Source organism: Atheta coriaria, unplaced genomic scaffold, assembly GCF_025399875.1.
Source record: "Atheta coriaria isolate IRGN ID8LTWV9N9 unplaced genomic scaffold, Caltech_Dcor_3.1 hic_scaffold_9_pilon, whole genome shotgun sequence".
Taxonomy (NCBI): Eukaryota; Metazoa; Arthropoda; class Insecta; order Coleoptera; family Staphylinidae; genus Dalotia; species Dalotia coriaria.
This window is the reverse complement of record NW_027045451.1, coordinates 3,202,217-3,219,282: the sequence shown is the minus strand read 5'-3', so window position 1 is coordinate 3,219,282 and position 17,066 is coordinate 3,202,217. Positions and strand designations below refer to the sequence as shown.

Here is a 17,066-nt window from a genome sequence, read left to right as displayed (position 1 = left end):
AATAAAATATCTGACGAAATAAAATACGAGAGTTATTCATATATTTTATATGAAACTTTGCGAACATGAATTTTGATATGATTTTCAATAATTGACCTCAATATCAAAAAGATGATAAAATATTGAAGTCATATTGTTTTTTCGAATTACTTATATAAACTTTATAGAAGGCTTTATTATCGACGATCGACGCGTGTCGTCGTGCGTTTTTGTTTACACTTTTGTTTTATTTGTTGGAGTTTTCGTTTCAAATTATTCATGTGTCATTTTGTCCACAAAATTATTTCTTGTAAAAATCACATTGAAATTTCCCGTTAAACATTTTTTAGGTCCTTGTCGATCGTCTCGTTCGATGTGTGGAAAACTTCTGTGATTAGTTCTTGTGGAGTATTTGTGGGGGTTCGTGTGTGAATTGTTCTGACCATAATACAATGGCAATGTTTGATTAATAAGAAGGTGAATATAAATGCGGATATTTTTTTGACAGTTTGTAAGAAACGAAACATTGCAGATTTCATCATAATGAAGAGTGTCATTTAAGGAAAAAGTAAATTGTGATCAAGTGACGTTAGAAGAAATTGAATGGTGGTGATAGAAGTGTGGGATTGGTCTTGCGAGAGCGCGGCTCGCAGCGTCTTAGATACGTCGTTCTGTCAGTGGGTCAGTAGCAACAGCACACACATCCAGTTCACTCGGTCGTCCTTGCGACCAAAGCCCTGCGCCACACAGCCACACTGACACAGAGCGCGAGTGGCGGCGCGGTGCCTGCGCTTTTCCCTCCTCGATGTGATGATGATCCTGCGCCCGACCGCTCGCCGCGCGCTTTCTCTGCACACGGCGGCGCGCGCACCGTGCGCTGAAAATGCCTCGGCGGCCAGGATCCTGCTGACAACATCGTTCGCGGAACGCGCGCGCTCAGCGATTCAGTCAGCCAGTGGCGAGCTTCAAGCACGTTGATCGCGTGCGCTCCGACGACGAACACGCAGAGTGTTGCGGGCACACTCACACTCACGCTGGAAACGCGCGCGCGCGCGTGTATGCATGTGCTGCTCGGTTGTTACGTGCGTTCCCACCGCGCGCCCGCTGCTCGGCCTACACATCCACGACACCCAGCGCGACACCGATCCGCGGCCGCCCGTTGCTGCCGCTCGCGCTCGTGCTCGCGCTGGCACACATTGAAAAGTGAAGTCGCACGCTTTATGCTAATGGACGTCTAAATTTTCAAGATGGCCGCCGATTCGGGTATGGATACGTGCCCATCGCCGGAAATCGCGGACTCCAGGAAGAGGCCGCTGGACGGAGACACGGAAAACGGGGATACGAAACGTTCGCACTTTAGCTCAGGTAAAGCAACCACCAACCTAATTCTATAGTGGCCAGATTTTTGCTCGTTGTCTACTAGTAATCTGTAAGCATCCGGGTAAAACAAAACCGGAAAAGCTCGTGACAATCTAAAATAAAAAAGCAAAGCAAAAATCGGCAGCGGAAAGTTGTGAAACTGTGCGCGCTACCCAGCACTACCATCGTTGGCGTTCCGCGGCGGCGGGGGAAAGAAAAGGGCGTGCTGGGTTCGTCCTGCGAGGAGAGCCTTGAGCCGATCAGCTGTGTGGCAGCGCGAGTGTTGCAAAGTCGCGGCAGCGCTCGCACGCACGCACACAAGGCACGGGGGCAGTCAGCGACAGCAATGCAGGCGAGCAGGAGCAGGCAGCGAGCGCGGCCGGCAGACCAGCAAACGTTCGTGTGACGGCCGCCCGCTTGAAACGCGCAGCCAACGAGACGAAGGCGTTTGCTGCGTGGTGGATGAGCCGCGAGCCGCATCTGGTGCACAGCACAGCAGCAGCGTCGCCGCCACCGCCGCAAACTTATCAGCCATCTAAATGATAAACGAGCCGGCGGAAACGTTCCTCTTTGACGGTCTGTTGTTTTCGTTGCCGATTGGTGAGTCAATCAAGTCCGCTCATCGCTCTCTCGTTCGCTCATCTTCGCATACCAACACATCGTTTGATATCGCCCAGCCGCCCCCACTTGTACATTTTCTCCCCCGTAGACGCGCGGCGACGCATCGTCAGCATATTTTTGTCCGCCGCATTGCAATATCACACACACACACACCACACAGCCGTGACCTTTTTTTTTTGTTGTACGTTGCACACATTCGATTTTTCATGCTCCATGCGGAAAAGTCGCAATGTAATGTTGCGCACACAGCTGTTTGATAACCTTAAACTTTGCCTCCTCGCGCTCCCACGAATGTGCCACATCATTACCTAATACCTATAAATTTTATCGATTGGCAGCCTTCTGTTTGGAAACATTTTACGAAACACTTGCAGTTGTGTAGTATGTATTTGTTTCGGCTCTCAATTTTTCACACCTGTTTTAATATTTGATTATATATATATTGCATTCGGCGCTAGTTTTTTGAACAATATGTTTCGTACGTGACAATTTGACGTTACGAATTGTGTTGCGGCATTGTGCGGTGTCGACACGATAAATATCAAATAGGTTGCCGCTGTGTTCCTGTTTGTGGAAACCCGGCAGGTCGGAAGTATGGACGCGCGCCGCGCTGCGGCAAGGGGGCGGCGCGCGCCGGCCGCTTTCGTTTGAATGACGTCAAAGCCGCGTTGAATCAGCTGTTTCGATTTATTCCGTGAAAGCGCCGCAGCGCTTTTCTTTTCAGCCGAGCGCGGCGAAGGCGGCACACAAATACCACCATCGTAGGCACACTTACACATCTACACACACAAAACACCTTGTCATAGGTTTTATCAATGATTAACATTTAACAAGTATCGATATCAATAAGTCTAGCGTTAAAGAAAAGACATTTATTAATAGTAAGTGGGGCACTTTTAAGGTGGAGGTCAAACGTTTGTTTCGCTGCGAGCGCTGCCGCCGCGCGCGCGCTCCGCTGCACATTATTTCGCTGCGAGCCTTCTTATCGCCACGTATGTGTGCTGCGTATGTGTATTTGGTAACAACACACATTCAGCAGCGCGATTCGTGGCCCCTGCGCTCGCGGAGATGGAGGATGAGCGCGCGCGGTGCACACGCAGCGCGACTCGCCGACGACGTCGACGTGTCTTACGTAACGACAAACGGCGACGGTTTACGTAATGTTGTAAAACTCGTAACGCTCGTAACTTGTAAGTCGCCGCGCGCCTACCTCTCGTCGATCGATGTGTGTTCGAACACAGTCACATACGGGACTTGAAACAATGAGGAAAAAAACACACGCTTTGAACTTGTACTTTACACATAAACATTTGTAAAGTTTGCTCTAAATCTCATTATTATTTTAATTTTTTTCTAAATTGTGTTTAGCGCAAACACGAGTGCAGCGTTGATGCGCGCTCTGAATTAGATTTGTTTTTGTGCTCGTTACGTCACTGTTTTGTTCACATTTTGGTGTGTTTTTTTCCGCTTTGCGTTTACATTGTTCATGCACAGGCACGCAACGTTTCTTCATTCATTTAATGCTGCGCACCCAAATGCGTTTCCCAACGTGGAAGCTTAAAACTTTTCGAAATAACGGGCTTATCTACTGCTACTTTGTGTACTAAAGTTTACTGTTTACCAAAATGGTGCCACTATGCTCGGTGTGTGCGTGTTATCGTACATAAATATTACGTACATTGAATTTTTTTCATAAAATTTTGTAATGTGATGTAAAATTGTGCTTCGTGTTTCGATTAAAATGATCATTTCGTGCGTATATATTTGATTAATTCAAATGAAATCCCTTTAAGCTTACGGTACGAGAGTTACGAGTAAGTACGTGCTTACAAACATAGTTCGGAGAGTGTTGGCGGTTTTACCTTGAATAGAGTAGCACGTGTGTGTGGTTGGATTAGTTGGATTTGCTTAGTAGGACAGCCGCCCGCTTCTGGAGAACGTTGCCCGGTGCTAAATTGGAGAAAATGGCTCGGTTCCTTCCGGCGTAATGCGTTTTGCAAACTTTGGACAATGTCCATTTCCAGGGCCGCTTTTGTTTCAATCAATACTCGCACTTCTGTGCGTTCTGGTTTTGTGCAAAAAATAAAAAACAGCAAACACGCAAACTAAATTATTGCTCAACGCATTCTTCCTGTTTACATTTCGTTTTGTTTTATTTGTTAAGAAATTTCTTTTCTCTAAATGTTTGCATAACGGCAGGTTTTGGTAAGCGTTTAAACTGGCGACTCTTAAGTAGTAGTTTGTCTAGACGCACAGAGCGACCTAAGTAGTTAAGTTGGTAGCATTAAAGGTTATTTAATCGGTAATTACTGAAATTACGATGCGAAGAAGTCAAAGTTGAAGCGAAGTTAATATTCAATTGCACTCTTGGTTTACATCCATAAACACACACTCGGAAACAAATTAAGCGATATCTTGAATATCTTAAACACCCTAATTAACATTAAAATCAACATAATTGTTTGTTAATTATTTTAAATAATTCTAAATTATACCATTCACTAGGCGGGTGTTATTATGTCGTTTTGTTAATGTAGGCAAGAGAAATTATCGACTTTTCAAGTGTAAATTTCGCATTTGGTGGATTTTTTGGAAACGTTATAAAAGTCCCCGGATTTGTCGGCTAGATAGACGCGTTGATATTTACGTCTCGATGAATAATTCATCAACTTACCTAAGCAGGCGTACGCAGCACATTCACACACACATGCATTTAAAGTTTGTGAACGCGAACGAAAGTTGGTCGCTTTGCTCGCGTTGGAATTGAAGACTATGCGATGCGAGGAGCATTTGTGCCAAGGTAACGTGTGCTTTTTTGTGCGCGCGATCGCGCGCCATGGAAGCACTGGAAATGCTATTTCTATTTTTCGACATGGCTGTAACAGTAACACACATGAAACTCTATAAAAATTTCGTTCGTTATCGCAATATTGACTTTGGTTATGCCAGCCGCGGGGTTCTTATCGCGGCCACGCCAATGCTTCACACAATGGAATATTTTCGTTCAATGCGAAGTTTGCGATTAATTTCTGACCATCTCAATCAGTTATTAGGTGCTGTACGAAACATGAGTAGCAGCAGTTGGTAGTTTATAAACTCGTGAGCGCGTAAAATTTCAGTTTAAACTCTGTTTGTTTAGTCATTGTTAAGAAAACGGTGAGTTGAGTGAGTCGCGCATGTGCGATTAGTGTATGTATGTGCGACTGTTCCGCGCCAAGTGCACACGTTGCATGTATGTACCAGGAGCTGTACGTGCTTACGGCGTTCTTCATTATAACACACTCGAGAAGTCGCGCATTGGTTGGGAATGTTTTGTGCGTTTTGTTAGTTATTTGCTGGTTTGTGAATGAAAATGAAGCTGGAAGCTTTGGGTCGACTGCGTTTGTAAAGCGTTTAAACACTTAAAACATTATGCATTCATGTAGGTAATCTCTTGGGTGCGCGCTGCTTCAAAGGGCATTATTTTATGGGTGTGTTTTCTTGAGATAAGTGCATGTACTCTATGTGAAATTGCGAATGAACAAACATTTGCAGCGATTTATGCGTTGCACTGTGAATTTTCTGTTATCTTCATATAGTAGTTGATAACTAATGCCGGCGCATGCGATAAGGGATTTTCTTGTTTGAACTATACTTCGGCATCGGAAATATCAGGGTCAAAAACCGTTGTATTTCAACATTAAACAAATTCTGTTAGGCGAATAGTTAGTTAATAGTGTATTTGTTTATGGCTTTAGAGGAAAATGTTTATGAATGTTATTGATATTTAGTCTTTGTTAAAATTTGCATTTGCATATCTAAATGTTAAGTTGAGGTTAATAGAATGTTAGAAATTTGAAAAAAAAAATTGTTTTTTGTATTGTAAAATTATTGCAAACGTTATTTATGCACCAAGTTACATTTAAACCCGTTATGTTAATTAGCAACACAAAACTTTCAATATATAGGCATTGAAATGCTATTTCAATTAACAATTTCGTGGAAAATTAATTTTGATCGAAGTTATGTTTATTTCAAAAGCATTCACATAATCATTAATAAAAATATTACAGAGTTGAATAATTAATTCAATTCAGATATTAATTTACTATATCATAAAAGTGTATTACTTGTATTTTAAACACTAATGTGGTTTTGTGGTCTTTTTAGTCATAAAATTGACGAATGTGACGAAGCATGTTATTTTGTAATATCGTGTGTGTACTCCGACCGCGTGTAGCGTTGTTATTTTGTTATTTTCGCTCTGCTATTGTCATCGACGAGCGATTTAATGAGCCACGTGCTTTGTGCGCGCCGTCGCAGCGTCGCCTCGTCGAACGCAGTGCGGCCATGTGTGTGCGGAAGTGTCATGACAATCAAGCGTCCATCATTTTTCCGCTTTTATCTATCTGGATGTTATTTTATCACGTGTCGAACCGCACAACACACACTGCATTCTGGGTAAAGTACTCTTCAACATTACATTACATTCATCGTAATCACCAGGCGTCATTATGAGTGGAATATTATATAGCGCAAATAATAAATTACAAACCTAAATAAAATAAATTTTAGTTTTTTCTGATTTTTACATTAGCTGAATTGAAAAGTGTAGTTGGAATTAAAGTTGAAATGCTTGTGTGGAGTTTTGTTGAGAATTAATTCGTGATGCAATTGCTTTGGGTCTTTTTACGCATGGCGCTCGCATATAAACACTCGAATCTGGAGCACATAAACACATTTCCCTCGATGTCGGTGGTGGTGCGTGTTCTTGCGTGCGATTTGGTTGAGCAAACAATCAATATCGCATGATGTTCAATTTCGCATGCACGTACCGGATATTTATTGATTTTTAATTCATTTATAATGAAAACAAATATGTTGTAAACAAACGGTTGCAGTAGAAAAAATAGAAAATATTTTTATGCAATAAAACGAGATTTTGTGTAATCTATTTCCAAACGCAATGCGAGAGAAAATAAAATGTTGGAAATTTAATTTTATGCTTTTGATTAAAAGTCACGAAATGCGCCAAAAATTGTCGAGTTAAAATATGCGCATACGATTCGATACATCGTGCCAAATTTTCAGTTGTACATAAATCATACAATCATAAAGATAAGATTTATCATATTTATACAGAGTGTTGGGTAAAATAATGATTTTGTTTAATATTTAAAGAAATTATCAAAAAAAAATATTATTTAATTTAAGCCATAATTTAAAAATAAATAAATAAACAATTTATATATACACTTTGTATACACATAAATCAAATTCACTGAAGATGAGCATCTCAAGAATGTAATAATTTGAATAAAAATTTATTTCATGAATGTAATTCCGAATCAGATTTGCATACATGAAAAATACCAGTTGTGAGCAATAAAAATATTTCCTGTAATTCAATGCTGATTATGATACATGGGCGTGGCTTCTTGCGTATCGAATGACAGCGTGTCGACATGCATATAAAGTTTGGCCGCTTGGGACAAAGATATTCTTGCGAACCAACACATTGTGATTACGTGTGCGTTACCGTTACGCCAAACTTCAATAACCCTATGTAAATACATCATGAATTTGAATTTGATATTAGTGTGATGTGTAGCGAGACGAGAGAACCTAATGTAGATTTTTACTTATTCATCAAGGATAGCAGCTTGTTTTTTTTGATTAAAAATTCATTTTTACCTGAATACTCGGTTGGTATTCAATTTTTTATTTGTCGACATAATTTATTAGGTGTTACGGTGAGAGTTTAGCACTGCGCTGCCACAGTGACAAAATACTGTTTAGTATAAACGTACAAATGGGTATAATTAACATGCGCGCGTTGCCTAATCTCGGTTTTACTGTTGAAAAAATGAAAATATTAGAACGTGAGCTAATTGCATAAGCACGAATGTTAATACATGTACACACATGCATCGCTGATATGTGGTGGCCGCACCAGATGAATGTCGAATATGCAGCAGTGGCCCGCTGCTGGCAATATTCCTGCTCGCGGCGGTAGCGCAACATCGAAATCGACTAAAATATACCAGCGCACAACACGATTTGGAGCGCGCGATGTTGTGTTGTGTTGCGTTGCGGTGCTTGCTCATTGCGCGCAGAGAGTGATTATTATGCGTTTCGGTACCAACTGCCAACAAGCAACCTACCGGCCCACCTTGTACTCTCGATCTCCTACGGTTTGCATTTCGCATTTTACTAGGTCTAGGCTATCCACATGTTTCGTAGTCGTCGGCGTAGTTGACATTTTTGAGCGCTGCGCTCCAACTTTTCTAACATTTACCTCAGCATCGATTAGATTTATGCATTCTCGATGAGAGGACTATCGCTTGATGATGTATTATAATTTGTTTTATTACGGCGTCGCATGCATAATGAGGTATGAGATGTGTTTGCGATTGAAATCGAAGAATCGCCTAGGATTTCATGACTCGCGTTGGTAAGCGCGCGCTCTGGGTACTTACAATAATTAACTCAAGGTTGCTTCTGCTCGACCCACTTCCATTCGCGCTCGTTCTCTCTATCTGCCGTGTGAGCGCGGTTTGCTTCACTAGCGCTGCAAAGTGCAAACTAAAGTTGTATAATAGTTTATTGCGGTGGATTCTGTTTCTCTTGGAGACACTTGCCGCGCGCGCCGCCTGCGTATTCTTCACTTTCTGTTTCTGGCATTGAAAATTTTTTAATACATATTGAACATTCATCAATGTAAATTTCTTCTTTGTTGTTGTTGTTGTTGCTTCAACACAGGGAATCGTACCCAGTTTAATTACGTATCTCAAAGCATGATTTTGATTTGTATGTTTTTTGTTTTCTTTTTGAATGTGTATTTGTAAAGAGTGTTCAATGTAAAGATATGTTTGATTGTTTTAGGTGGCGATGGAACGTATCATTTCAAAGTGCTGGTGCCGAGCGTGGCGGCCGGCGCCATTATTGGGAAGGGCGGCGAGACCATCGCCCAGCTGCAAAAGGACACGGGGGCGCGTGTTAAAATGTCAAAGTCACACGACTTTTATCCTGGTAAGTAATTCATACCTACTACTTGTCTCTCCGCACGTCGACGAATGTGTTGTTGTATCAGTTGTGTCGGATGCTCGGATGCTTTCGCAGTTTCGTCGTCGTCGTCGTCGATTTGTCTAAAAATAAATTTATTCGTTTGATGTGTTGTGGTGGTGTTGCTCGTTGCACAACCTGCACGCACCGAATCATTTTCAAGTTATTTTAATGTATTATCGCACGATTTGTGCCATTTGGAAAATGGTGCACTTTGGGCAGCAACGCTAAAAGCATCCACACACTCTAGTTCATTATATTTTTAAAGATGAACGAATTGTTTACTGTTTACTTTCTACTCTCGGCGGTTGCAATAAAGCAAACAGGCGCAAAGAGGTCGTCAAACAGTTTTCTGTTTGCACGGATACTGTTTTATCCAAACAGTGAGCGCGTTTTTAAATTTATACAACAGGAGTGAAAATATTGAATCGTTTTGATTCATCGCTTGCATCAGCATCGGGGGGAGGGAAACAATGTTTTATAATACAGAGTCGACGGCCTTCGATTTATGTAAATGCTGGCAAATAACAATGACGCTATTTTATTTATTTCGTTTTGTGTGTGTGTGTTGTGTGCAATTATAACTGTTATTAAACAAGATAGGATGCACGTGAACACGTTAATTATTTAGTCGTTACGAAAAACTTACTTGGATATCTGGAAATATATTTTTTTTACGATTTGTTCATACATTTTTATTAGCAATTCACATTTGAAAATTGGCTTGGGGCGACATACGTCATTGAATACAGCAATCACACGGATTTGTTTATATCATTCAATTCAACGAAACAATGTTGTAATTTTGGACGCAGTTTTCTTAACGACGCACTTGTAACGCGTTTCGGATGCCTGCATACCTTGCAATTTTCGGAAAATTGCTGTTTTCTTCAGAGAAACTTGATTATTAGAACGAAATTTGCGGATATAATCATATTTTACGGTTTTGTACCTTGTTTTGAAACGAGAAAATAGGTCATTGATGTGAGGATTGACTTGTCTTTTCTTATGTGACATAAGACGTGTGCAAAGAGTTTTCATTTTTCAGTCGCCAGCGTGGCGTTACTTCTACGACTTCGGTACTTTATTATTGATTTCGTGCCCGAAGTAGCTCGTAGCCGATTTGTACACCATCAATTTTCGTGCCTGCCTAAATTAAATATCGTGCCGATCCATATTATTACTCATGTCAAAAGTCATATTTTATGAGTGGTTTGAATTATGTAAAATTTTAATTACGAATGGTTTAACGGCTTCGTGTTTCCAAAATATTCCAGCGCAGGTAAATGCTAATGAGACGTTTCATTAGCAGACTGGGCTGAATTAATTGTACGCGCAAATCTGCGCGAGCAGATGTGTGTGGGGGGAAGTTGCAAAAATTACATTTTAAAGAAATTACATAATTTCCTTTTCATTTCCGCGGGCGCACAGTTTAATTTAAACTGCTTTGTGGTGAGGTGACAAAGGGCACACTAGGGATGTTACATTCATAGGTTTAGATTTAATTATGATAAGTGTGCACGTTATTGATGTTGTGTGTTGTATTTTTATACAAAAATCCATGCAGAAAGTAATTTAAGTAACCGAGAGTCGATAAATACACGAATATCGATTAATTTTCTTTTTGCTGTTGGAGTTTTAATGGAAACGATGCCATTGTGCCCGCATGGACGACTTTTCTCAAAGTTTTACGAAAGCCATCGCGTTAAATATGACGATTTAATGCCGGTATTGCTGCGACTTCAATGTCTTTGAGTAGTAATCGACGTTTTCATAAATTGGAAACGTGCTCGCGACGTTTCTCACGTGGCCGAATGGACATGACATTATATCGTTAATATTATGTCGCGGGCTTGCGTGCGTTTGAAGCCATTATAGTAATACATTGCTAGCCACGGATGATTATTATTAGCGCTAAGAAATTATTTTAATTGGCTTGGAGAACGAAGGTAATTAGATCTTCGAGTAATATTTGTCATGAAAGTTACAGTTCTGATGACAGGATGTGTAAAATTTCATTTTATGTGATACATATTACGTTCTCTTTTTATTGATTGCGCAATGTGACTTTTCCAGGGACGACGGAACGAGTGTGTCTGATAACGGGTAGCGTCGAGGCCATAATGTCCGTGATGGACTTTATAATGGATAAAATCCGGGAGAAACCTGACCTTAGTAAGCCGCCACTGGCCGAGGGCGATGGCAAGTTACCGCAGGACAGGGACAAGCAGGTGAAGATATTGGTTCCGAACTCGACGGCCGGTATGATTATCGGCAAGGCTGGTAGTTACATAAAGCAAATCAAAGAGGCGAGTGGGTCGTACGTACAAATCTCGCAAAAAGCCAAAGACGTTAGCCTGCAGGAACGCTGTATTACTGTGATAGGTAAGCGATGCGACTGGCTGTCGCAGTGTGGTTGTTGGTAGTTGTGCGTTGAGTGTAGTTGTTTGTTGTAATAATTGGCGTTTTGCGTTTTTGGGTATGATTGCAGGTGAAAAAGAGGCGAATAAAAAAGCGTGCCTGATGATACTGGCGAAGGTCGTGGACGATCCGCAGAGTGGTACCTGCCTGAATGTGTCCTATGCGGACGTGAGCGGCCCGGTGGCGAACTACAACCCCACGGGCTCACCCTTCGCTCAACAGAACGCCGGCAGTGCGTTCAACGCGTCGACGGCGAGCCTCAACAGCGGCCTGAGTTCGGTCTCGCAGAGCATCATGCTCAATGGCGGGCTCAATCTCAGTCTCAATCTGAACGCGCCCGGACAAAATGTTAGCTCAATAACAACTAATATTTTAGAAAGCATTAAGGTAATTTTAAGTTATTTTAGGCAGTGCGGATTTTGTTAATTTTTTTTTGTGTTTGCTTTCGTTTTAGATTCAATTAAGATCGACCGGATACTCGGAGTCGCAGGTGGTGGAGATTTGCGCAGCGTTGTCGGTGCTTTCAAAGTACGGCATCCTAGCTATGGGGCTGGGCATTGGCAGCGCTCATCCCACGATTTCGAATTACCTCAGCCTCGCTGAGCAGGCGCCGGCAGGCACTTTTGGCGCTATCGGCCAGGTTAGCATCGGGGATTGCCTCGGCACCACGTCACCTACCCCTCGATCTGGCCTCGAGCGTTACGACACCTTCGATCCCTTTCGTCAACAGAGTTCTCCCGCTGTAGCGCCCATTTCGATAAACAACAACAGTTTTGGCCTTGGCACCGGCCAGCAGATGGCTGTTCTGAGCAAGTCACCTACCCCAGCCGAACTCTCCGGCAGCAAGGATTCCAAAAATGTGGAAATTGCCGAGGTCATCGTTGGAGCCATTCTAGGTATGTCCATGTCTATGTTGAATCGTCATTTCTGGTATAAAAAATCGATTTCAATGTTCATTTGTACATATGTGTCTTTGGTTCCCATATAATGCGGTAAATAATTTGTTGGACCAGGACCCGGTGGAAGATCATTAGTAGAAATTCAACAAATCAGTGGTGCGAACATCCAAATTTCGAAAAAGGGCATCTTTGCGCCCGGGACCAGAAATCGAATCGTCACGATCACGGGTTCACCGAACGCCATTAACACAGCACAGTACCTCATTGAACAGCGTATCTCCGAGGAGGAGATTAAGAGAGCGCGCACGAACGCGCTCGGTCCACTGCAGTGATACAATGGCAAACAACTAGTTCGTCAACATTTTACAATTCTCATCTCACAGGTACAACAATCCAACTACATGCGCTAAACACCTCACCATCGCTAAAGATAAGTTAAGTTAAGCAATGAGACGAGATCGTAGAATGACAAATTGTGACGTTACCACAACAACACATACATGCATATACCTCGATTATCGAAAACCAACTAAATGAAAAACCAAATCATTGAAAGGCGCGCGCAAAGCAAACACTTCTGATGCAAAGATAATGAAAACAAATTCTATCCAGACACTATAAATGGCATTCTGTGGGATCAAACATAGAAGATTTGATTCTGTTTGCTGACAATACTTACGATTTAAACGAGGAAAGATGGTAATTGAAGAAATATTACGCTATTACGATGACATTTGATTATAATTATATACAAACACGTGCTTTAATCGTTAGTACACAATACATGAGACATGTTTAAAACGCCATTAGTGCAAATGCCATATGCGAAACATCCAGACAAATGTTGAGAATCATTTCATGATAATAAGCGAAGCAAATGCCCATTTCGTCCTCACAAATACTGTGGAAACAGCACGTTGTTGATTCGATTTATATTTATACGAGTTCCACAGTCAGAAAACGTTAAGAAACTCATATTGCCGACGAAGAACAGAACGCTTACCGTATCGCTAAAGTTACAACAATATCGACCTATCCACCGATTATTATTAATAAATTTTACGTTTGTGCAGAGTCCCCCGTATCGTCACACATTAGAATCGCGCTCGCGATTTTTACTTCTCAAAGTTTAGGATCATTTTTACACATACTCATGAAACATACGGCAATGTTTGTGTTTCGCGGTTTGAACGTCGTTTTTTACACTTAGATTACTATCTCAAAATTCATCACATTTTCCCAACTCTGCACGCCAAGCATTATACTATTTTCTTTTTGTTTGTTTTGTAAATATTGTTGTGTAGGTTTTATGAGAGAAAAAAGAAAATATAATGAATTATTTTTTTCCAATTGGTTTTGTTAGCGTTGTTTATTTTGTTTTTAATTGGCGGGTATATTAAGAGAAGTTTACGATCGTGTTATATCGACTACCATTAATTTCTATATATATTTATATATAAAACACGTTATTTTAGTGTCGGAAACTTTATTTATTGCTTTACAACTACTGATTGTACCTGTAACTTATGAACAATTGTCGGCCCCGCAAAACATGAAAATATTCAACAACTAGCTGAAGCTGGTAGTACAATTTAAGTACAAAAGTTAGCGAGTCATGATGTTGAGAATTGCAAACCGGAAGTGACACCGACGAACTGTCGTACAATATATTAATTTACCTGAATATTATTCCTTCAGAGAAAATCATAGATCAATATAATCTATAAAAAAAATTATATGAATATATAAAATATATATATATAAATATATATTATATATGTAAAACTAAATATATATATATTGTTGTTATCGCATGTTGTTATATTGTTAATGTTTGGAAATGGCCGGTAACTTTTTGTGAAACTGAATTATGTCAGATGAATACTAAAGCAGCAGAAGTATATACAATATGATTGCTTGCGATGGTACGCATTATTGAGCTCTGTGCTGGTCACGGACGCTGTTTCATGGAACGTGCAATTATTTATGTCGTCTCCTTCGCGGCGACACTTACGATTTCATTGGCGCAACGCTGATTATAGAAGTTATCTTCTTCTTCTGTCGCATTCCGATTCATCTCTAGGTATAAATAAATAACTTTAATCTAATGTAAATCATTTTATAATCAGCCTTGTCGATGCGTCAATCATAGTCACAACACACACTGAAAAAGAATTCATAACATGATGATTTATATATAATATGAAGCGCCTCCAAACATTGATCGATTCATTTGACTGAGATGACAATTAGAAACGAAATATTGCAAACAAGTGAATATATTATTCGACCTGTCTAAATGTGCGAATACATTTCATAGATCAATTGTAATATTGAGAACGATGAACGAAATTTACGTTTCGAGGGATGTTTACTGAGACGTGTCTGCTTTCCGATTAATAACAAGCTTAAACAAATCTTTATAGACTAAATTCTAAAATTCACTCTTTTTCGAAAGTCTGTCTTGATCACTTTTTGTAACAGTCATTCATAGCATTAAAATTAGAACATACAGAACATTAAAATATTTAATATTGCTGTGATAACAATTTATTATGTGTTTGTGTGGGTGTTTCATTGCATACTTAACTCTGCAGGACAAAACCTATGAAGATTGGTTTTATTTTGCTTGAAACTATGAGAATAAAAACAAAGAGTTGTGAATTTTGCTTGGGAAACACTCACCAGTCACCACACCAGGGTGTAATAATTTCCAAACGCAAGTGACTTTTTCATTCAACAGAAATCTTTAAATAGTCAGAATAATTTAGACGGCAGACGATGAGAATGATGATTATATTCTAGTTACAAGTGAAACTTTTCAGATATATATATTGATAAGGATTATAGACAAAATGTTATTAACGCACCACTTTAATAAAATACCTATTACATTGACATGGAAATTGTTGATTAAATAAATCGATAAATTTAAATCACATTGGCGAATATTACACGTTTAAACATAAAATTACATATAGAACGATATGATGAAGAAAAAAAAACTGTTTTAAAACTAACATTCGATTATTACTATTTAACTATATTATTATTCTACTTTAGATAGACCATAAGCGATTAACTAATTACGAAATGGAAATGAGTCATTCTAGTTATGATTTGTATATTTTTGCGACTTTACGTTACGATTTTATTTTTGATAGCACATGTTATTGTTCGCGTACTGTATATTTAGCGTGTTTTATATTAATTGGTTGAGTAGAATGGATGCGAGTCGATTGTTTGAGAGTGTTTCGTTCAAATTTTTGTGTATTTTGAGCCATTTCATGCGAGAGGAAAGGAGGAGCACTTCGAACGGTCCTACAAAATAGATGTATATTCATTGCGACGGATTCAAACACTAAATTAATAACGACGAGATAGAGAAATTGACTTACGTTGGACGCAAAAACTATGAATAACAATGAAAGAAAAAAACATTCACGTTTCTAAATAGACGAACAGTTGATGATAGCTGAAACTAAGTAACATTAACTACGAGAATATATTATTAATATGTAACGATAGATTATATTTAGATTTTAAAAAGTGGGAATGGTGAAACAACCTTATAGAGCAGGGATTTATAAATATTCAAGGAATTACTAATATGTTTATAAAATAAGAGGAAACTATATATGCGAATTTTGTGTATAATAAAAAGGTCCGATAGGAGGGAAAAACTGCGATAAGTTACCATTGTGTTGCGTGTTCAAATATTTAAGATGAAATCTATTCATGATAAATGAGTATAAAACGTGGCTAAGAGCACTTTGTTATTACGAATAGAAGAAAAAAAACATTAACTATGTTAATTATATTAGATATTATATAAATGATATAAGATACCTACCATACTTTATTGTGATTGTGTCTGAAAAACTTGATGAGCACTCTTGGATTCTTGGGCGGAGAGGGTTGCACAAACGAAACAACTTCGGATTGGCATTGTCATTCGCAGACCTCATTTCTTTTTGCTGCAAAACACATTTACTGATTACTGCTTTCGATTGACGTTTGAGGAATGCTCTGCCGAAGAAGATTCAGACGAGTTTTGGATAGTGATTTCGATCGTAATCTTAGCGTAATTTTGTTTACGACTCTTGCGTTTCGACCGTAGCGTACGCTAAATGGTGGCAGGTGATTACCGACCTGCATATACATCAAATATATAAATATATATTGTTATGACAAATATTGTACCATTGTTTGTAGATCACTAAAAAATTCACTGCATTGTCAAACACATTATATTCAATAAAAATCCATAGTGCCATATCTCTTTGTATTTGTTCATTTCGCAAGCAAAAAAAAAAGCAACGCTCGAACTCTGCATTTCTCATTTGCTTTACATCTGCTCCATACATCCTACAAACAATCGTTACAAGTACTGCAAATATTGTGATAATGTAAAACTAGTGACTTTTGTTGATTACACACGACCTCGATGATCACGATGAGATATTTATTATGTAGTTGTAATTGCGAATTAATTAATACTTTTCTTCCGTCCATGTTTATTAACTCTACTCGATATTGTGTTAATTATGATCATAATAGATTGTTACATTTTGCTATAAGTACAAGTGCGATTCTAAATTACGTGTAAGAATATTCTGAATGTTATTATTGTTGATTTACTGATTTATTTTTTTGTATTATACTTACTTACAATGGTTGAATGAATAAAATGAAATTCTTCAAGATGAGATTAAACTCAATTCAACGTGTGTCGTGTTCAGA

At 39.4% G+C, this 17,066-nt stretch overlaps 1 protein-coding gene across 2 annotated transcripts; it reads left to right on the top strand.

Annotated features, from left to right (window-relative positions):
* Positions 1 to 232: 232 nt before the first annotated feature.
* LOC135799293 (RNA-binding protein Pasilla-like) lies at positions 233 to 17,027 on the top strand. 2 transcript variants are annotated; one of them, XM_065312323.1, is made up of 8 exons: positions 233 to 456; positions 512 to 660; positions 1,227 to 1,344; positions 8,824 to 8,970; positions 11,080 to 11,388; positions 11,495 to 11,811; positions 11,879 to 12,320; positions 12,438 to 17,027. In XM_065312323.1, the coding sequence occupies exons 2-8, from the start codon at positions 583 to 585 to the stop codon at positions 12,653 to 12,655; spliced, it is 1,629 nt and encodes a 542-aa protein (XP_065168395.1). In that variant the 5' UTR covers positions 233 to 456; positions 512 to 582; the 3' UTR covers positions 12,656 to 17,027. The 2 variants fall into 2 exon arrangements, with proteins under 2 accessions (XP_065168395.1, XP_065168396.1); XM_065312324.1 differs by lacking the exons at positions 233 to 456; positions 512 to 660; positions 1,227 to 1,344 and adding an exon at positions 1,362 to 1,938.
* Positions 17,028 to 17,066: the final 39 nt, after the last annotated feature.

What these genes read in the sequence shown, in the direction of transcription:
- LOC135799293 (XM_065312323.1), top strand. Translation starts at nt 583, where the DNA reads ATGGTGGTGATAGAAGTGTGGGATTGGTCTTGCGAGAGCGCGGCTCGC. An exon ending in ACGCTGTATTACTGTGATAG is followed by an intron (nt 11,389 to 11,494) that starts GTAAGCGATGCG and finishes GTATGATTGCAG; the next exon opens with GTGAAAAAGAGGCGAATAAA. An exon ending in CATCGTTGGAGCCATTCTAG is followed by an intron (nt 12,321 to 12,437) that starts GTATGTCCATGT and finishes TTGTTGGACCAG; the next exon opens with GACCCGGTGGAAGATCATTA.